Source organism: Euleptes europaea, chromosome 6, assembly GCF_029931775.1.
Source record: "Euleptes europaea isolate rEulEur1 chromosome 6, rEulEur1.hap1, whole genome shotgun sequence".
In the NCBI taxonomy this organism is placed as follows: Eukaryota; Metazoa; Chordata; class Lepidosauria; order Squamata; family Sphaerodactylidae; genus Euleptes; species Euleptes europaea.
This window is the reverse complement of record NC_079317.1, coordinates 104,492,494-104,515,473: the sequence shown is the minus strand read 5'-3', so window position 1 is coordinate 104,515,473 and position 22,980 is coordinate 104,492,494. Positions and strand designations below refer to the sequence as shown.

General features: G+C 45.4%; 1 protein-coding gene across 1 annotated transcript in view; it reads right to left on the bottom strand.

Annotated features, from left to right (window-relative positions):
* The window catches only part of SSH3 (slingshot protein phosphatase 3), a 31,663-nt gene extending 15,516 nt beyond the window's left edge, over positions 1-16,147 (bottom strand). Inside the window, exons 1-3 of the mRNA XM_056852245.1 lie at positions 16,074-16,147; positions 8,330-8,367; positions 4,770-4,950 (exon numbers count right to left, since the gene is read on the bottom strand). Coding sequence (XP_056708223.1) covers positions 4,770-4,950; positions 8,330-8,367; positions 16,074-16,139 — 285 coding nt within the window. The 5' untranslated portion in view covers positions 16,140-16,147. The remainder of the gene's footprint in view (positions 1-4,769; positions 4,951-8,329; positions 8,368-16,073) is intronic.
* Between the last annotated feature and the right edge of the window lie 6,833 nt (positions 16,148-22,980).

Genomic DNA, 22,980 nt, shown 5'->3' with positions numbered 1-22,980 from the left:
TTACATTACATTAAACAAAAAACAACAAAAAAAACCCACATTGCAACACTTATGCGGGACTATGGCACATTCCAGCCAGGCTCAGGCTACACAATGCAATTTCTAGCATGAAAGAAGCAGTGATGTTGAAGGAAAAAAAACTATTTACATTTATCCAGAAATAAAAACATTTGTTTACAAGACAGCCAATGACTAGAGCAAGTTTAAGTGTGTGTTGCCTCCCATTTGAACATTTAAGTCTGCCTGAGAGCTCTGCCATTTACACGTCCCAAAACCACGGATCATCTCTTCAAAATCATGATTATGTACAAAATCATTTGGAGCATGGAACTAAAGCTTCTAATTAATCTTGCACCATCTTAGCCTTTATAACCCATTTTCGATATTTTCTCCACAGTTAAAAGATCTAGGAATAGTCTTCTAAAATGACACATCTGTTAGTCACTCAATAGTGCTGGAGGGAGACTAGATGTATACCCCTTAAACTTCTGACCTCAGACAAATGGGTAGGGAAAGGTCAGCTGATGAGGTTTCCCTATCTATTCCCTAGAGGCATATTGTGATGCTGTCTGGTACACAGTAATCTACGAGGAAGTTACTTTCACAAGAGGCACTGAAAAGTGGTTGTAAGCTCTTCTTACACTATGAACGTTGCTAATATGGGACAGAAAGTAAAAGAGAAACGAAATGTAAGTGCAGATTTTATACGGTCGTTACGGTCTGGTTTAACCTAAAGCCTCTTAGCCTTATGAGTAAAAACGACCTTAGTGATAAGGTGCGCACACAGTTCTTGTAGGGCACTGACTAAACACGCTGAGCCTCACTGTTGCACTACTTGAACTGAGAGTTCACTGTAGGACATACCCAACACTCCCGTGACTCCACATTTATTCATTTCTCCACACCCCACATTACAGGGGAAAGACAACAAGCAAATTTTCCAGGGTAACTGGTCTACCATTACTGACCCCACTGACTATCAAACATACTTGTGTTCCTCCAGCTACTATCCAGAACGTATTGAACAATCCACTGACTACAGTCAAGTATAGTGTTGCAATTGCATTTCCTGTGATCCCTCAGACAGGGACTCATCTGAAGAATTTACAATAGATATACCTAGGATTACAATATCCACTTAAATGAAGGAAAAACAGATTGACAAAGCCAGGCGGATATCCAAAAACTGTCTGCTACAGGACAAGGCCAAAGCAGATCACAGAATGCCTTTAGCTGGTCAAAGGTCAAAGCAATCCAATGATTCATCAACAACCTACAGCCTCTCCTTGATAAGAACATTTATCTTTCATACACCTGGGGTTGCAGGTCGTTCCTTGCCCAATGTAAAACAGCTTCTCACCAACAATGGACTACCTAGCAACCTAGATGCCAGCTTTGTCTTAGATCCTGTGACATTCCCCTCACGATTCTGCCCAGCCACTGTGGAGGCTTTCCTCCACTGGAGCACTTGGTTTTACTGCTGCTAGCACTGCTGTGTGTCCTTCAACGTTTTTTTTAATGGGCCCCTATGTACACACAAGTGCTAGAGGGGGAGGAAGCAAGTGACATAATGGAGGAAATCCTCCACAGGGGCCAGACAGAAGCACAAGAGGAACACATAGGATCCAAGCCATTGTCCCTATATACGAGTGTGTGTGTGTGTGTGTGTGTGTGTGTGTGTAGAGTGCTGTCAAGTCGCAGCCAACTTATAGCGACCCTGTACAGTTTTCAAGGCAAGAGACGTTCAGAGGTGGTTTGCCACTGCCTTCCTCTGCCCTGAGACCCTGGACTTCCTTGGTGGTCCCATCCAAATACTAACCAGGGCTGGCCCTGCTTAGCTTCCGAGATCTGATGAGATCAGGCTCGCCTTGGCCATGCAGGTCTGGGCTTCTGTCAGGCCTGTGTCTCAGATAGTTTTGCATTCCTGTTCCCTTTGAAGCTTGCAGATGTCCGTGGGAGCAGCGGCGCCTCTGTACTGTTTGTAATGTGTTCGAAATAATCTCATGAGACTGTACTGCTGAGTGCTTTTTTCGATGCTTTTATATTATCAAGTGCATGCCAGTTTCCTCCATTGCTGTCTTGGGTTCTCTATGCTCTGTTTGCCTTTGTTACCATTAAACCAACTGCTTTGGACAACTACGTCTCCTGCTGTGGCTAGTGGTTCTCGATAGGGCAAGTGCTTACAGCTTCCCTATATAAACTTTAGCAACAAAATTACAGGACCTAAGAACATCAGCTATACCATCCTGGGCTCATTTCCCAATTTTTAATTAATTTATTTTTATTTTATTTTCAATTTAATATACGCCATCACATGCCAACAGTGCCCTTCTACCATCTACATTGGACAATGGTCAGTTCAGAAAAATGTGCAGCAATATGACGTCAAAAATTTCAACATTCAGAACCAAGTGAGGGGAAATTTCAGAATTCTTGCACACGCTGTTTCAGATCTGAAAGTCAAGGCTCTCCTACGAAAGAAAACTTCAAAGGGAGAATCCAACACAAAAGTGTTGAATTAGAACTCATCAAGCAATTAAACACTGTCCTCTGGGCTTAAACAGAGACATGGCTTTCCTTACTGACTATAAATGCTAATAGCTTAACAATGCCCACTCCTAAGACATATTAATTGGTTGTTTCTACCATATTATCACGCTGTAACTCTTTTCAGATGGCAGACAATTTTTATTATGCTCTATATTGCATATTCCTTTATCCTATTTTATTACACTGTTTATCTGGACTTCATGAGAGGCTGGAACCTGATCTCTCTCATCATTCATTATGGGTAAGAACCACATCCTCCAGCCTGTTACCATCACACAGGGACTCCCACCTGAATGATTTACAGCAGAATGATTTTTGCTGCAACTCCTCCCCTTCCTCCCCCCATTCTGTGATTCTGATTATAAAAGAGTTTCCATTCCATATGCATCTGATGAAGTGAGCTCTGACTCAAGAAAGCTTATGGTGGAATAAACTAGGTTCGTTTTCAAGGTGCCACTTGATTCCTGTCTCACTTTGCTACAGCAGAATAACACAACTATCCTTTTGAAATTACTGATCTGGTTAACTGAGAAGCCCCCAATAAGCTTCTGAGCAGCACTAGAATGATCCAGAATTCAGCTTGAAAACTATGACCTAAAGCACTGGTTCCCAACCAGGGGTCCATGGACCCCCAGGGGTCCGCGAGAACTAAATTAAGGTCCGTGAAACAAAGTTATAAACCCATAATAAATTAATATTTTCAATTAAAAGTTCTCTATTATAATATATATATATATATTCAAATATAATTCTAAGTTTAATGTTTAACTAACAGTTATGATTAAAGTTTATTTTCAAATTCCTGGAATTTTTATTTTGAACCTTGGGGTCCCTGCACCGAACAAAAAAGTCCTAGTGGTCCCGGGTCAAAAAAAGGTTGGGAACCACTGGCCTAGAGGGATTGCCTCAGGTACACAGAGGCAGCCATGACTCACTTTCTAGGGGGGAAAGAAAATACTTCAGCCAGCCTAGGAATCTCCCAACAGCGTCCCCAGAGTTGAAACCAGGCTCACTGAGAGTGCCGCCGCAATCTTGTGCCGCCTGTTCACGAAAGACCCGCAGGCCATAAATGGGGAAACGGCTGCAGCTCTGGGATGCATGTCTGCCCGGAAGTCACATTCTAAAAAGAGAGGAATCCCTCCCCTTGCCCACCCCCACCCCCACCTCCATGTATGGACAACGACTCCTTAGCCATGTCCTCCCAAGCAAAGAGTCCCGGCCCTCTTGGGTGGGGGCAGGGCTGATTTCCTTAACCACAAGAACGCCACGCCAGAAACAATACAGATGTTGGACTCACACTGAGGAGAGAGAGAGAGAGGCTGTCAGGTCACGAGCAAGGAATAAGACTCAGATGCCTACACAGAATCATGACAAATGTCTCACTGAGATAGTGGGACATTTGCTTTGGCTGTAACACTTACATGATGAAATGTTCCCACGTGAAAAACAATCCTCCATCCGGGAGAACACCCCAAACTGTTCACCCCGACATGGTTCTCTATATGTGGGGAATTGTGTTTGTATAGAAGAGCATTCAGCCCATGAACCCCAACCTGCAGTCTGAACAATGGCAAACAGGTTTACCTCCTCAGTGTGCAGCAGGCCAGCACCCTACAACCCTGTCCTCCGAAGAGCTGCTACTTTTTTAAAAAAACTAGCGAAACAAATCCTCTTGTTACCAACAGTTCCTTGATCTGTCTCAGCCTGCCCAGTGACTGCAAACTGAACTTGTAGGGCAGGGGCGAGCGAGTGACTCCTGAAACAGCTTCATGGGATAGATAGCTAAATGGAAGGAAATATCTGACTGGTTTCTTACAGTGCAAAGGGGACCCTCTCAAGTAGATGGGATCATTTGATTGACATAATGAATGGGACAGCAAGAAGCTCATCCCCTTATTAATGTAATAGCGAGGAATGCTAAATCGTTAAAGGGCATTCGCTCCAAATATGGGGCCTTACATATAGCCATTGGTGTTGTCAACTGCGGGGGCCAATTCTTGGAAAGGCAGGCTAGAACAGAGCAAGAAAGTGGTGCAAGCCCTAGAGCAGGAAGAGGAAGGAGAGGGCACAGATCCCCACTTCCTCTGGCAAATGACCAAAATACTGGACCAGATGTTCCAGCCTCACTGGGGCTATCCAAAAAGGCACACATCAACAGTTGGTTTCCAGTCCCTATCCTTCCCACACTGCTGTTTCCATGCCCCCGTTAATCATCTCACCAGGCGGATGGTATCTTGCGGCCGCAGCAGCTCCACCATTTGCTGCAAGTGCAGCTCCTGCTGTCCTGCAGCATTCCCACTCTGCTTGTGGCCAGAAGGGGCTGGGCTCTCCTGCAAAGCCTCAAGCTTTTCTTCTTCTTGCAGAAGCAGAGCAGCTCCTTTGACCATGACGAAGCTGTGTCTGCAAAAAGGGGGGAAATCAGGGAGACCAATACAGTAAAACCACCTCTTCGTTCATGGAAAAGATCCAGGAATTAGAAAAGACCAATGGGTCCCAAAACGCTTTTGCTCCAGGGGGCAAGGAGAGCCTCTCCCCTTAAACCTAGCCCCAATTTTTTTAACGGATTACAGATTACAAATCAATCTCAAATTCTGAAGTAGTGAGACAGACAACCCGTAAATTCAAAGCAAGCACGGCTGGTTTGAAGCATTAAATAAGGCACATTAAATACACTAGAACAAATGAAAAGGGAAGAAAAAAACCTATGTCGTTTTAATTGTAAGGCATACAGGACTGACACTACACACACTCCATTTGAGGACATACAGTGAACCAAGAATTTTAGGAATTGAATTTTTAAATGACAAGAATTTTAGGAATTGAATTTTTAAATGACAGAATTATTTACTTTCTATACTTATAACCCTCCCCTTTGACTGCAGAGGGCCTCAAAATTCATGTTTTTGAAAATAACAGCATTTTGCCAAATTATCCTTTTGTGTCATTATATAAACAATATCTTGCCAAAACAAAAACCCTGATTGTGTGGGAAATCTCGGAGATTTATCAGTGTAGTGGGGAATAGTCTCATTTAGTAAAAAATGTAGATCAACCAAAAATGTGGAAGAATACTGTCTCTTAAATAGAAACATCTCATGGAAACCTTTGATTCTAGTGTACTGTAAAATCCAAAAGCATTTTGAGCCCATGGTGGAGGCAAGGAATTACAAGGTGGTGGTGGTGGGTGGAAGAAGGGCACTGGATCAAAGTCCTAGTAGTTGGGAGGGGGGTTACACCTCCTCACCTCTCTATCCTGCCCTCCAAAAGCAGCTCTGTGTTTGTTTAAAAATATTGGACCAAGCAAAATGATGTGGTGTGCTGCTGTTTGGCAAGTATGCCTGGGGTTGCAGACCCCTGATGTAACACAGAATTGACATTTTCCCCTCTTCTCTTTTCTTTTGGATGGTTTCTGGAGCACAGAGTCATAAAACTGCACAAAACGGGGGAATCAGTGCAACAAACATTCAGCTATTACACATCTGCTGTGCACAAGGTCTTTCCTCAAGCTTATGCATCTGTTGCAGAGATCATACGTTCCCAGAAATGTATGCAGTATGTTTTGCACTTGGGAAAGTTCTGCCAGGATAGCCATATTAGTCTGTTGCAGCTAAACCAAGGAGCCTTGTGGCAATTTAAAGACCAACAGACTTATCGAAGCATAAGCTTTCATGAGCTAGAACTCACTTTGTCCTACATCTGCAATGGGCTCTAGGCCATGGAAGCAGCGGGGTGATGTAGTGTAGTGGTTACAGCATGGGACTAGGACCTTGAACGACCAGATTCAAATCCCTTGTTCAACCATGCAACCCTGCCAGGTGACCATGGATCCGTCACAATCTCTCAGCCTAATCCACCCACACAAGATCATTGTCGTGAGAATTAAGCGGAGGAGGGGGGAATGATGTGAAAAGCCGCTCTGAGTCCTGATCAAGGAAAAAAGCGGGATATAAATAAAAAATAAGCAAAATAAGAAGCACAAGCTTCAATACACCTGTTAATCTTTAAGGTGCTACAACTAGGGTTGTCAAGTGCCAGGTGGTGGCAGGCAAATCCCCGCCAATCCACCTGGCTGCCCGCCAACCAGCTGAGGGTCAGCGGGCAATGTGTGCATGCGCGCCTGCCTGCAGTGGTACATCACTTCTGGTGCTGCATCGCAAGAGTTTGAGTTTGAGTGGAAAAGGCCTCTTGATGTAGCACTTCTGGTTGTAAACCAGAATGTAGCACTTCTGGTTGTAAACCAACTTCTGGTTGTAAACCAGAAGTGACGTAATCATGTCGGTCCGGCCGCGATCCCCCCTCACCTCCACCCTAAAAACCTCCCGCCCAAGGACAGGAGGAACCCGGTAAGCCTAGCTACAACACTCCTTTTGCCTTTTAATTAGGAAATGCAACTCTTTCCTTAGAAAATACAAGCCACTGCTATGTAGTGACTGCTAACTGAAATTTCATTCCACGCTGGGTATTAGTTATGTTTAGTAACACAAGTAACACAACTCTTATCCTTTGCTGCCAAATGCCCGTGCTATTTTCTGAACTTGCATTTTCTCTATTGTTGTTATTTTTAAACATATTGTAGGTGGCTGTGAGCTTCTTTAGGACTGAGGCAACCATGCAGAGCTAGCTTTAAAATTTTTAAAAGGAGCAAGGCTACTCCCTTCCTGCTCCCCTCTCCCGAATCCTATCATTTCAGCCCACCCCATGTTTCCTTGCAGTGCAAATCCAGTAGGGGAGCCCTTACGCAACTCTTTTGTAAACAGTCGCAATTATTAGCATGGCGGCACTGCACAACATTCCTGCCCCATCATTAAATCCTTTATGGAACATTGTTCTATTGATGGCAAATCATTGCTTTTTTAAATATAATTTTGTATTCATTTTTAATAGGGGGTACAGAAAAAAGAAGGGGAAGAGACAGATGGGGAAAATTTGACGTTTCATTTTATGTCAGTGCCCAGGATAACCCGTCTAATTGTCCTCACCCCACAATAAAATCTCTTATAAAAATGAAAAAATTTGACTGGTAATTCAAAACTCAATACTACTTCATTTCTATTCTATTCTTCTCAGTCTTTACTAAAGAGCTATTATAGACTGAAACCTCGGCTAATAACTACATCTATATTTTCATTATAGAAAATTAAACCCATTATTGAAAATGCTATAGTCGAATCTATTTGAAATAACTTCACATTTTATTTAAATCTGACCCTGATCCCTTGTTTCACAAACAGTTATACATATCTGTCAAAGAATAATTGCCATTTCTCGTTATATTCATCAATCAGCTTTCTTTGAAGCAGGTTCGTCTCGACATGGTTGCGAACTCGTGCAATTTTGTAATCCATTCTGTTAGTTCCAGTACATTCTTGGCTTTCCAGTACTTCGCGAACAAGATTCTTGCCGCTGTTGTAGCATATTGGAAGAGTTCTTTATGGATGGATTTTATCTGGAATCTGAATCATTGCTAATGAGAATATAATGCTAAAACTAAAATAAAAAAGGGGGGGAGGTTGGCGTGTAAGAAAAGGTCCAGCATGGTGTAGTTGATAGGGTATTCAACTAGGATGTGGAAAAGCCAGGACACTTATTGGGTGACCTTAGGCCAGTCTCTTTCTCAGCCAAGCCTACCTCACAAGGTTGTTGCTGTGAGGATAAAACAAAGATGGGAGGAATGATATACACGTCCATAAGTTCCTTGGAGGAAGGGTGGGATAAAAATGTATGAAATAAACATTTGTATGGGGGGGAAAGGACAGGGTTATGAGGGTTGACTTCTCACCGTCTTTGCAGCTGTCTCTTCCTGGGAAGATCTTCATCCTAGAAGGGAATTCCGTATGGATTAGTCATGCTTGCTCCAGACCAGAGAAAGACACTCGTGTTCCAGATTACGAGGAAACACTAGATCCCACTTTCCCATTGCTAAACAGCTTTCTGCACTCAGCAGTTTGCACCAGGACCTCCCAGTGGGATAAGGTAGCTCAGTTCAGATGAAATAGTCAGAGATGTGTGCAAGGCAAACCTTCAGCTCTACCTAGCAATTAATAACCTTGTCTAAACCATAGGCCCAAGTCATAATGTATGTTAATGCACTGGTGTAGCAAATGTAGCATATAAAATACTAAACCATACCATCAAATCATAACAATCTACCTCATGCACATTTGAAAAACGTAAATACACTCTTTTCATAAGAAGCATCCTTTTTAGTTATATCCCCATTCCTGTAGCCAGCAAAGGTTCATTTTTCGCTAGCTAGATCCAAATAGCATACAGCTCAGGCATTTCCACAGTTGTTTGCAACTCATTTGTACCAGGTGGAATCCAGGTGTTTTTGAGCAATCTCAAATTGGTTTTGCACTGCTGGCTTTGCCACAGAAGGTCATAGTATGACTAAATTTTTCCTGTTCCCAAACAACTTCTGTGCCACAAGCAGAATGGAGGCCCACCTATTATTCTGAACACCAAAGGGCCTTCCATATAGGGTTGGGTACATTATGATCCAAATTATGCAACCTAAATGTGCATATTTGTGTTTATTTTGCATAATCTATTCTGCATCTGCTAGTCATAGTGAAAGGACAAGCTCAAAGAGTTGCATAATCTTCTACTGATTTCTCAGAATTCATAAGCAATGTCCAAGGTTCATAAATTCTTTACAGCAACCAATATGGGCAGAAGCATGTTTTTAAAAACAGTTAAAGCAGAGATTCTCTGATAACTAAATCCTGTGCTTGCATGAAGTGGTTCCAGACACATAGAATATACACAGTGCTGCTTAATGCTAGTAGCTCCAGTACTGAAACCTCATTTGACTGAAAAGATGGAAGTGTCTAGTCTTTTATGATCAGCTGAAGACCAGCTGAACAGTGAAGACATATGAAACAGCTGTTGTAAATTCAAGATGGGCACCTTTTTCCCATGTCCATTCTAATTCTCTCTGGGTCATTTAAGATGACAGCTTCAGTTTGCAATAAAGGGTTGTCCTACAGACCTTCATTTCAGGAGTGAAAATACCTTTAACGTTTGTCCTGGCCACAGATAAGGGATACTTGCCTGGTGTTATTTTCATAACTCTTGACCTATATAAAGTGGCTGAAGCAATTTCTCAAGCAAAAAGCAGGATGTAAAGGTGACTAACTCTAGTAATTCCAGAAAGGTAGCTTCAGCAGAGTTACTATCTTCTAACTTCACTGAAATCAATGGGTTTAGAAGGGTGGCATTCATAGTTTAAAGTGTTGTGCACCTAAAAGATTAACAGAATTTTATTCCAACATAAGCATTTATAGACTGCAGCCCACTACTTCAGTCAACGACAGTGCAATCTTATGCACACTTACCTCTAGGAGTAGACCCACTGACTACAGCAGGACTTACATCTGAATAAACATGCCTAGGATTGTGGTATAAGACCCTGTACAGCAAGCCTCTGCAGTGGATTAATATTTATGTCACTACATTATAGATGGTGCTGTTGACAATAGGAGAATAATGACTTGCTGTGCAATCCACAAGGAGGGGCAAAACTGCATCAGAGCCGGCGTGATCTCAATGCCGGCACCCGTGCCTCTTGTGCCATTCAAACTGGCACAGACGCCGGTGTAGGGCGACTTACACCAACCCCGGAGAGCAACCCAGCAGCGTGGCGCTTGGACAATGGTGCAGCCTCCCTGCCGGCGTTTTCCTGGCGTATCTCCCTGCACCAGCATCCGGGGGAGGCGTTCCCTGGGGCGGGGCAGCCTTTAGGCAGCTTCCTAACCACTTTCGGCTCCAAAGAGTGCCATTTTGCAGGCTTCGAAATACGCCTGCTAAAAATGAGGCACAGCCCCATGGAACTCTATGGGGAGTTCCATTGTTGTTGCTTTTAAATTAATTCTTTTTTCGGCTTGCTGCGCTGGCAGCAAGGTGCTCTGGAGATGGTGTGATGCACCACCTCCAGCCGCTGTCATCATAGGTGTAAACTATGGGGGGCTGAGGGGCTCAAGCCCCCTCCCCAGGAAACCAGTGCCCACATGAGGGGCTCAGTTACAATGGCAGCTGAAGCACAGTCCTGTCCTACCTTCCTGTTGTATCATATTACAATTTCCATGATTCTTTGGGACTTTGTTCCTGTTTGCCAGTATGTATTGGTGTGTTTATTATACAATTTATACATTGCCTTAAAAGACCTGTGTTTATGGCCCAAACAAAAAGATCTTGCCACTGAACTCTGCAGGTTTGTTCTCACCCACAACTACTTCAGGTTTGTTGAGGAGATGTACCTTCAAATCAGTGGTACAGCTGCGGGCACCAGCATGGCTCCACAGTATGCCAATATTTTCATGGCGGATTTAGAACAGCGTTTTCTGAAGTCCTATCCATTGGCACCTCTATTTTACTTGTGATTAATTGATGATATTTTCTTCGTCTGGTCTCATGGCAAAGAAGCCGTCAGAATATTTCACCAGGCTTTCAACAACTTCCACTCCACAATCAATCTAACTATAAATTTATCTGAACAAGAAATCAGTTTCCTGGACACCGCAATATGGATACACGAGGGACGCACAAGCACCACATTATACTGGAAACCGACAGATCAGCAAACATATCTACATGCCTCTACGTACCACCCCAACCATACCAAACAGTCCATTGTCTAAAGCCAAGCCCTATGCTATAGTCATATCTGCTCCAACCTCTCAAACAGAGATACTCACTTGAAGGAGCTACAGCGAGCATTTTTGCAACTACAATATCCTGCTGATATGGTTAAAAAAATGATTGCAAAGGCCAGAATGATACCCAGGCACAGCTTGCTATTAGACAAACCCAAAGAAAACGACAACAGAACACCTCTGGTGGTCACATACAGCTCAAAACTCAAACCAGTTCAATGTATTATTATTAACGATCTACAACCAATTCTGCATTGTGACACTTCCCTCTTCAGAGACGAGAACTTCTAATGTGAAGCAAGAGCCAGGCCGATAGTACCAAGATACTTTGAAAAGAACCTATGAATGGCTCTCTCATGATGTGGCAATGGAAAAAGCATATTGTGACATCTGTTGCTTAGCAGCAAATGACATGAATGTTCCTCTTCCAAACACATCAAGAGACAAGGATACACATGAAACTTTTGTTCAAAATGGCTTCTCAAACTGGAAGAAGTCACTGTTAAGATTTCAGAACCATCAGAATTCTAACTTGCACCATGCAGCTGTCCAAGTTTAGTCTCTGTTAAAGCAGGAGTAAATGTACTGAGCAAGTTTTCAGAAGGCCAGCAGAAGCAAATGCAAGATGCTAGAAAGGCACAGCTGATAATTTTAGCATCAGTAAGGTACCTTGCCCGTCAGGGCACTGCAGTATGCAGCCATGACGAGGAAGAGTCAAACCTGAAACAGCTCTTGCTGCTACATGCTGCAGATGTTCCACAGCTGAAATCATGGTTGAATCGTACAAACTACAAATGGATTTCACCTACCATTGTGAATGAAATGCTTGAGATCATGGCTCACAATGTTCTATGTACACTAGTAAGATTAAAGTAGCTGTTTATTACAATGTAATGGTTGATGACACCACAGGTATCACTACACAAGAACAGGTTTCATTTTGCTTCTGCATTGCTACAGAGGATATGTTTGTGGAGGAATTCTTTTTTGGATTTTGTGAAACTGAATCCACCACTGCTTAAACTCTCTTTTCTGTTTTGAAAGATGTACTCTGTTGCTATGATCTTTCTCTTGACAGATGTCGTGGCCAATGCTATGATGGAGCATCAAATGTTGCTGGACATCTTAGTGGAGTACAGGCTCTTGTAAAGGCTGAGGAGCCAAGAGAACTATATGTTCATGGTTTTGCACATGTTATGAACTTAGTAGTAACATTTTCTGACACATCATGTACCATGTGTAGAAATTTCCTGAGTGAGTTATCTGACATGATCACCTTTGTAATAACTCTTGCTTAGTTTAAACACTTTCAGCATTCAGAGAACATAAATCTGAGACACTTTTGCCCCACTAGGTGGACTGTAAAAGCAGCTTCCTTATTGTTAGTGGCTTCAGATTATAGGGAGTTGATTCAGTTTTTTGAGAATGTATCATAAGAAAAGAACATAAGAAAAGCTGGATCAGACCAAGGCCCATCAAGTCTGTTCACATAGTGGCCAACCAGGTGCCTCTAGGAAACCCACAAACAAGATGACTGTAGTAGCATCCTGCCTGTGTACCACAGCACCTAATATAATAGGCATGCTCCTCTGGAACTGGAGAGAATAAGTATGCATCATGACTAGTATTCATTTTTACTAGTAGCCATGGATAGTCCTCTCCTCCATGAACATGTCCACTCCCCTCTTAAATCCTTCCAAGTTGGCAGCCATCACCACATCATTGGACAGGGAGTTCCACAATTTATGTGTTGTGTGAAGAAATACTTCCTTTTATTTGTTTTGAATCTCTCACCCTCCAGCTTCAGCAGATGACCCCGCATTCTAGTGTTATCTCTCCATACAATGCATGTTATAATGTCTCCACTTAACCACCTTCTTTCCAAGCTAAACAGCCCTAAGTATTTTAACCACTCCTCATAGGGCAGTTGCTCTAGCCCCCTGATCATTTTGATTGCTCTTTTCTGCACCTTCTCAAGCTCTGCAATATCCTTTTTTAAGGTATGGTGACCAGAACTGTACACAGTATTCCAAATGTGGTCTCACCATAGATTTGTACAAGGGCAGTATGACAGCAGTTTTATTCTGGCATGGAATCTTCTAAGAGAGGAGATCTTGGGCAAAAGCACATGCATATGCACAAAGCTTGTTAAGATTTGCTACTTACTTCACAGTACGGTTACTGCTGCTTGTGTTTGGTCATTTGGACACATTAAACAAAGCTCTTCAAAAAATAATCTACAGTTCCATCAAACAGAGTTTCCTTTTGCTTCTGCAAAGGAGAGTACAAAGCAACTGTGGAACAACTTTGAACAGTCATGACAGCAAAAGACTTCAATTTAGACAGTCCTACTGTTCCTTGGTGGAGAAAGCCTGCACGATGTGTTGATGCCAGGTGTGACTCTCACCTTAGGAAATCTTCAATCTCCTAAGGATTTCTACAGCAAAACCTTTTATGAAGTCACTGATAATATCTACAGCAGTTTACACAATCACTTTTCTTCAGCTGTGTCGCAAAATTCAAAAGTTTGCCATAGCAGAGGATGACAGTACATACATTCTAAACTTTTACAAAACTGACTTGGATGCTGCCCGATTACAGCTTCATTGGGATGTTTTTGGATAATGCAAGGGAGAATGTTTGATTTTATTGTAATTTAAAAAATGTAAATAAAGAAATAGTTTGCATTGTTAATTAAAAGTTAAAGTTGTATTTCAGCTGTCTGAAGAACATTTGTTGAAGGCCACCTAAATTTCTGGGAAGCCCCTACCTAACTCCCCAATGCCCCCTCTGTGATGTCACTGGCTCCTCCCCATAATGTCATAGCAATGCCTCTTGCCCAGCCCCACCCCCACCCCGAAAATTGGAAAGTCTACGCCCCTGGCTGCCGTACACCCCCTTAGGAATGGGCTGCCGTACAGGGTTATTTAATAAGTATACAGCTGAAGCAACATTTAAACTAGGAGCTGCTCAGCTCAGTCTTGACCACCGCATTAGCTCTTACTATGGGACACCAGGCGCACACAACTTGGGCTCATCTTATTCTTGCAACTCCTGAAGAGCTTTTTTCAAATCTCTGGCACACCACAATATATGGCTGGTTGGCTATTTAGTCTGGTAAGTCTCAAGTTGTGCAGACCTACACTACATCATAACTTCAACAAATACCAGTGGCAACCTCAACAAATACCAGGCTCCAAATACCAGGCTCGCGTGTATATACACATGGGGAACAGAATGGTTCCCTTTTAGGCCACTGTACATGCTAGACTTCCTTCTACAACTGCAAATATTCGCCTGAGCCAGCTTTGAATTCAAACCGTTGCACAACCTTATCTATGTACTTCCAAGCCTGTTAACTATTTCCTGTGGCATTTATAAGCATGGGGGGGGGGGGAGAGGAGGAAAGAAACAATGTCACCATCTAATTACCAGTTCCTGCATAGCATCTAATTACTCTTGAAGCTCCTTCAGTCCTGTACTTTAAAGCTTGGGGTGGTAACTCAAGTGCTGAGTACCGCAGTTTAAGGAACACAAGGGTGTATCTCTATGCTGATATTGTAGCCTGGGATCTCCTGCTTTTCAGAGACCTTTAAGCAAAGGATTTTTTTTTGGGGGGGGGGGGCTACATTTTCTATGTCTATGATGTAGCTATGTGCAAGGAACTAGCAAGAAGTGACAGGTTGTGAAATTCAGTGACAGGTCTCTATTACTGCCTGGTTCCCCACCACAGCATCTTCAGTTGTCAAATTCTGATTAAGCAAACAGCACATTTGTACGGACATGAGGAAGTAAGGACTATTGGCCACTGGCCTGCTGCTAACAGGTTTCTTATTTTTTTTCCCTTACATGGAGGAACTGCCCAGGGAGGGAAGAGGCACTACAACAAGCCACTCTCTGTTGCAAAGGCCCAAAGCAAGAGTAGCTGAATGGTCCTTTCACAGCTGGCTCCTTCCTTCAAAAGCTGCAAATGAGGAGGTTTTTCTGCTCAGGGAGGCAAGTTTCCTACAGCTGGAGCCCCCGGGTTACCCTGCTCCTTGGGTGAAGGCCAGTTTGTGAACCCCCTTAGGCAAGGCAGAAATCAGCATAATGCCCCCACTGCAGCCTGTTGGGAAAGACCCTGGTATACTATATGCCAATAAAGGCTTGTGTTGTGTGACCCTGGTATATCCCCTATTTGATAACCCAGAAAAACTACAACCACTACTACCCTGGTTCCGTACTCATAAGGGCCAACAGAGATGGCAATCTTGCCCCACTGCGTTATTCATTTGAATACCACCGCTGCTCCCTAAGCCCACACCTCAATCACTTTTTGCCCATGAAAAAAAATGTGAAAACACCTCCTCCTCCCCCATTGCCAGGCTGAAAGGCCATAAGGGGTAACTGATCCACCTTAAGAAGCAAAGCTGGGGTATAATATGCCAGTCTCTGCTACAGCCCGGAGGAAAGACTAGAAGGAGAAGGAGCGATCCTATCCCTGATCTTATCAGCGCTGCTTCCTCCATGCCGATCCCTCTACTGGGAAAGCGGAGGACCGGGGGAGCCGCGAGGTCGCCCCCCGATGCCCAGGATCCTACCCCCGACAGCGCCCTCTGCAGGGACATACGGCGGGGGAGGGAGGCCAATTAAAGAGGGAACAGCTGCAGACGCCCACTGCACAAGTCGCACTGGTAGGGAGAAGCAACGCCGGGCATGCGGGTGAAACACGCGTCGGGGGACCCCCGCAGGCTGCCACGCACACACACACACACGAGCCCCTTGAGGAACAGCAAGGAAAACCAGGGCGGGGTTCCTTCGGGACAGGCTGGCTCAGAGCCACAGGGGTCTGATCCTGCCTTGCCGGGGCTGGTCTAGAGGGGGGCTTACCTTGCCGCCGGTGGGCGTAGAGCGGCCGCTTCCCGACGGAGACCGGCAGACGGTAACAAGCGCCATGCGGGGATCCCAGCCCGGGAAGCCTCCGAAGACACCCGCACCGCTTGGGGCCAGCCGCCGCGGACAGCCTGGAGGAGGAGGAGGAGGAGGAGGAGCCCAGCCTCCCACCCACCCCGCCAGCGGTGGGATCTGCCCGCAGTAAACTTTCTCCTCCAGCGCCCACCCGCTTCAACCAGGAAACGCAGGGATGCTGGCGAGCCAGGCAAACCCCGGCACGTCCTTCGGGGGCGGCTCTATCTAGACACGAGCAGGCCGGAGAGGCGAGGGGGCTGAGATGGGAAGGGTGGATGGAGGAGGAGCATCGGGCCACTGCGGCGCTCGCTTTCCCGGGCCGCCGCCGCCCACAGCTGCCCACAGCTGCCTGTTTCTCCTCCTCCTCCCTTGCCTTGGGGCTTCCTTCGGGCGAAAGGCCCGACCGCCACCCCTGTTGTGAAACAGGGTGTCACAATGAAGAAGGGGATGTGCAGGGTGCCTTTGCACTGAATACTCCAAATAGAAATCTTAGCGCTCCCACGGACTTCCTCCTCTAGCAGCTCCCCCGCCCCGCAAATTTACCACCTTTCGTAGGCTGGATAGACTCTATAGGCCCAACCTTTTATTGACCAGGGACCACTAGGACTTTGTTGTTCGGGGCAGGGACCCCAAGGTTCAAAATAAAAACCTCAGAGAATTTGAAAATAAACTTTAATCGTAACTGTGAGTTAAACATTAAACTTATAAAAATATATATTCAAATACTATTCTAATAGAGAACTTTTAATTGAAAATATTAATTTATTATGGGTTTATAACTTTGTTTCGTGGGCCTTAATTTAGTTCTCGGGGACCCCTGGGGGTCCACGGACCCCCAGTTGGGAACCAGTGCTATAGGCAGATGAAGAGCAGCTGATCGTAGTACTGGTTCCTACTACTGTTGGGGGCGGGGGTGGGTGTAAATCTAGCCGCTTTCCTTTTTTTGGCACGTTGTTCCGATCCATGCTGCCGTTACACGTGGAGAAACGTCTCCCTTTAGGCTTGAGGTGACCCGATCATTACAAGGGAAGGGAGGACAGCGTGTTAATTTGTTTTGACGTGTACAAATTTTAAATCTCGCCTGCTGGCAATGAAGCCGGGGGTAAAATAAGAAAACTCTGCCCCAGGTGGGAATTCAACCCTTTTCATGGTACTACAATAACTCAGCAGGTGGTAAATAAAAGGGTCGCACCAAAATACAGGCAAGCAGCACAATTCCTCCATCAGCTAGCAAGAAAAGGCCATGATCTAGTTTATTTTCCACCAGGAGGCCCTCCACAAGCTTACCACAAATCAGTCTTCATAATCCAGAGCGCAAGGAACAGCCTATAAGCATACCTCTCCAGCTGACACACATGCACAAGGAAGCCAAACCTAAAGATCAAAGGCAAAAGGGCAGTGCTAGAATCCTAAAACCTTTGGAAGTTGGGTAAGATTGTGAGCTGTCTATCCAGAGATGTCTGTCCTGCTGAAATTACAAACTGAATAATGTCAAGGAGCTTTAAACACAAGCAACTATCCTAAAGCAGGGGTGCAGAGGGAAAGTTTGAGGAGCAACTCCTTAAATGTGCGTATGTGTGTGCGGAGACTTTAAACATTTTCTGGGACATTTGCTGCGACACACTTCAACACTTGAAAAGATAAAAACACTTCTGGAATGGTGGGGGGGGGTGTGGGAGAAACTGTAACGCCTGATGGGAAAAGGAAAAATATTTGGAGGAATTGCTATAATGGTTGCAGTGTTGGGCTAGGACTTGAGAGAGCCTCGTTTGAATTCCCACTCTGCCATGGAAGCTTGCTGGGTAATCTTTGGCCTGTCACACACTCTCAGCCTAACCAACCCGACTGGGTTGTTGTGAAGATAAAATGGAGGAGAGGAGAAGGGTGTAAGCCTCTTTGAGTCCCCATTGGGAGAAAGGTGGGGTATAAGGTACTTAACAGTTTTTCTGACTGGGTATTGAGATCTTGTTGGGGTTCACTCCAGGAGGGTGAGAGGTCTCGGATTCTCCCAGAGACACCTAGCTTCCAGATTGCCTTAGAATACCAGCCAGAAAATGCACTGATTGTTGCCAGGATACAGCAGCTCAGACCCAGTAACTCTAATTAGCTGAGCGATACTGAGGAGCTTTAGTCCTAATGCTGTCATTCCTTCCAGTTTAAATGTAGTGAATTTAGACTATCCTTTCCAGTGCAAAAGATTTCACCATAAGACATAAAAGAGATGCCTGTCTGCATCCAGAGACAATAAAAGCCGATGGCAGTTTTTAGCTGAATACTAGAAATGTAGTTTTGGTATGGAATTGAATAGTTTCTATTCTGAAAAGTTTTTCCAGACCTCTTCTCACTCCTGTTCAGGCAGCTTCTCTCTAGAAGTTATTTCCAGTAAGGAACGTTCTTGCTGTCTCTGGTACAAAGTCTCTTTCCGTCAAGAGGTAAGATTCATTAGAACTTGGGCAGAGCATTTTAAGTTGTAGCTCGACAGAAGGAACTATCCTTGGAGACTTAACCTTATAGACAATACACAAATATTTTACTTTAAAGTGGTTGATCAGGGTTTCGTTCTAGCTTTTCACATACAACCCCTCCACGCATTGACTGAATGTGTGAAGAGCAGGAGCGGGCACAAGTGCACAGTATCCCTCATCATGTTCATGGACACTTCCTCTGCATTGGGGTTGCCGGGTCCCCTCTTCATCAGCGGTGGGAGGTTTTGGGGGCGGAGGCTGAGGCGGGTGAGGTTTGGGGACTTCAATGCCATAGAAGCCCATTGCCTAAGCGGCCATTTTCTCCAGGTGAACTGATCTCTATCGGCTGGAGATCAGTTGTAATAGCAGGAGATCTGCAGCTACTACCTACTCTGCTGGTAGGGTTTGGCAACAGGGAAAGGAGGTTCAGTGAAGGGGGACACACACACCTCAAATGGGCTCCATACTCATGTCCCAAAGCATTTTGAGTAATCCGTTCTTTTTCAGGGGACTGTCTTTAAAATGAAAGTATACTGAAAGTATACACATTTCATACCATATAATTCCCATGATTACTGAACATCAAGCATCCAAGAGGTTTATTTATTGGGGGGGGGAAGCTTAGAGGAAGCTACCAAAGTGCCTCTGCTAACTGGGGTAACAGGCTTTCCTCAATATAAGCTTCCTGCACACATTGTGATGGTTTGGTATGTGTTTTGACACATTTTCTTCCATTGCTCAAGAGAAAGGACACAGCTGTTGCACCTCCCACTCCTCTACCCAGCTCCTTTATCTGCTATGGGCTAAAACAAACATTTGCTGCCCAATGGAGTGAAAGGCTCATCAGTGGCATCCCTACACCTACACCTCCAAGCCAGTTAATCCCAAATTATTGACCTCCAGCACCATCCATAGCATAGCTCTACATTTTGAACCGAAAGCCAGTGAGTGTTGATAGGCTGAGCTGGGCTCTGGCCAGGCAAGCAAAGGGATAGGCTATGGGACTACTGGCAGACTTTCCCAGTGTGCCGGAATATAAATGATAGGATAATTGCTGCAACATCACCACCGTGCTGTAACTGTTCAGCAGTAGCTGAACTCCTGCTTGACATTGTGCCATCACATGGCTACTTTCCTCATACAATAATCAAGTCATGTCCTAGCTCCTAGATTTCCCCATGCAGAAGTTTTTTTTTGGGGGGGGGAACACTCTGCAATTCTGTTGAGCAAGGGGGGCATTCGTTGCAATTCTACGTATGGACACTAGATGGGGATATGCACAGTAACACGGATAACAGGAATCTATATTGTATTGCAGTTATAGCAGTGAAACCTCTTAGCTAAGTAAGCATCAATGGTTCAGAATATTCAGTTGCTCAAAGAACAAAGTGGTTTTCCTTACAGGTTCTGTGAAGTACGAGAGTTGTGAGTGGGGCTGGGATTAAAACCTCATGATGGAGATAGCTGAGTACTGTAGGGGTCCCAGGATGCTGGGAGGTTAACAGTCAGGAGGTCCAAGGTAGAAGGAAGAGTACAGGGCAGGGGACAGCTTGAGAAAGAGGAACCTGACAAAAGCAATGGGGAACGAGGCTAGAGGCACAGATGAGCAGAGACTGAGAACTGAGGCAAAGTGCTAATCGGAGAGGAATCTCTGAAGAAACTTCACATTACTTGAGGAGGGATGATATGCTGAGGTGGAAGGGACAGCAGAGTACGAGGGAGGCTGGTCAAAGTAAAAGGGCTAAAGCTAGAGGGACAAAGAAGGCAGTGTCCTGAAAAGCAGGAACCTGCAGAAACATGATCACAGAGACATGAAACCAAATGAAGGAGGAACAAAGGAGAAAGTAGAAGTGGGCCAAAATTATATGGGCCTACAGACAAGAAGGCAGTGTGCTATTGGCAGGAAGGAAGTGGGCAAGGAAGGTTATGCAGAATCTAGTTCCTGACAGGGCAATTCTGCCCGTTATTGCTTCCGTTGTCACTGTCCAGTCTAAAGGGGGTGATGAGGACCAAAAAGTGTCTGTATGTGAACATGTTTGGGGTGAATTTCACATGATTTGAACAAACCAGCCATTTTGATTGTAGACTTCTACTGCGTAACAATGTTAAGGCAGTCCCAGTTTGTGACTATTCCTATCTCCCTCTTTCATCTGAATGGCTTCTATGCAGTCCCACATTGGGGACTGCGCAGGCGCAGGCCAGCCATGGATAAGAATTATCAGCTTCTAGCAAATTCTAAAAAGAGTGCTCCCCTCCCCTGGGGCATGCAATCTCCCTGCCCATCGGTCACATGACCCAAGGAGGAGGGAGCACTCTTCCCTCCAGTTCTCTTTCTGCCGCCACGGAGAAAGAACGTGTTTAGCTTCGTTCCTAGCAATGGAGTCCAAAAAGATTCCACCATTCAAGAAATGTTCTTCTTGTGGGGTGAAGGTGGCGAAGTCCGATCCTCATAAGGAATGCCTCCTTTGCCTGGGAGAAGGCCACGTTTCCTCATCTTGCAAGAGCTGTGGCAAACATTCGGCCAAAGCCCTCAGGGAATGTTCCACTCGCCTTATCTCCCACCTTTTTAAAGAGTCTCTTCGTCCTCAAGATGACTCGTCTGGCCATCCCACCGGTAAGGCAAAATCTGTCGAAAGGGCCCCAGTTGGGGAATCCAGTGGGGTTCCCACCTCACAGAAGCCATCGTCGGTCGTTCTGCAGCCAGCAAAGTTTATAGCTCCGGGCTCACAAGATGGCCGCGGTCGCGGTTCATCAAAGCATGCTTCCTGCTCCAGATCTCCTAGGCGCCGTCCGCCGTCCAGACCGTCAAAATCTCCACGGCACCGGTCACCTCCGGAGTCGTCGAAAGTTAGTCGCCTCCGTTCGTCCTCGAAGTCGCTTAGGTCTTCTCGACGCTGTTCGTCCTCGCCGCCGTCAAGGCTCCAAGCCCAGATTGAGACGCCGCTCTCCGCGATCCCTCGATGGGGCTGCGCTGCCGGTTATCACTGTAGAGGATTCGCCTCCTCATCCCCTGGCAACCCCCTCGGCTCCAGATCCAAGCAGGGCCCAGGAGGTTTCAGCAGAGTTTAAGGAACACCTCCTTCAACTCTACAAGGACGTGCCCCAAGTGCCATTGATGTCCCCACCGCTGGGGGCTCAGGAAATTTCTTCGGGGCCAGAGCATTTCCAGGATGATGCTGCCCAGGTAAAACCTCGCCATCCAGCCGAGGAAGCTGCTTTGGAGTCGTTGAAAGGTTCTTCCCGACGCCTCTCTATTCAGCGTCGTTCTACAAGCAGGGCTTCGTCCAGGCCTCGTCAGCGCCACTTGGTCCATCGGAGTCGGTCTCTTCATCGATGCCGTACTCCTCGTCGGGGTCCATCCACTCAGCGGAGCCGGTCCTCAAGTCGAAGCGTGCATACATATTGGAGCCGTTCCGCCTGTCGGAGTCATTCTGATTGACGGAGCTGTTCTGCCCGGCGGAGCCAATCTAGCTGTAGGAGCTGTTCCGTTCATCGGAGCCGTCCTCATCGTTGGTCTCCCTCACATCGATGCAGAGAGGCTCATTGCCACCGGTATACCATGCCTTCGGCTGATTCGAGGTTGCCAGTGTATTGTCATTCCCGTTCCCGTTCTCCTGTGGGACATCCCTCACCCAGGTCCCCTGCTATCTTGAGGGACGACGATCACTCCGATTATGACCCTGATTACAATCCTTCCTTCTCGCCTGATTTGGATGAGGAAGACGAGACCCGCACATCTCTCCCTTCACTGGAGGACACTGTTGGGGACTCTAAACCATTATCTCCCACAAGAGATATACGTTTCTATGCGGAGCAGTTAATCCGTATGGCAAAGGCTCTTGAAATAGAGGTCAAACCAGAGGATTCTGGTCCCATTGACGATGTCATGGACATCCTACATAATCCTGGTGTGGGCCCTGCAGTCTTCCCAATTTTGAAGAGTGTTTTAGAAATCCTCCATGTTAACTGGGCTAAGCCAGCCTCAGTTCCTTCTTCCACCAAACACATAGAAAATCTATATAAAATACGTAAAGAGGGCGGAGAGTTCCTTTACCAACATCCTCCCCCTAACTCAATCATAGTGGAAGCCTTACCTGGAAAGTACACGTCAGGGTCACATACCTCTCCACGAGATCCAGAAGGCCGCAAATTAGATACCTTAGCCAGGAAAGTGTATTCCTCTACTGCGGTTAGTGTCCGCATTTCTAATTTCATGGCCATGATGGCGAGATATCAGTATTTCCTTTGGGATCGCATATCTCCACAAATCGCTATCATTCTGGATGATCAACGTCCGTCTGCCTTAGCTGTCCAATCAGAGGGCATGTCCCTAGCGAGGCAGCAATTAGCGGCTGCTCGACATG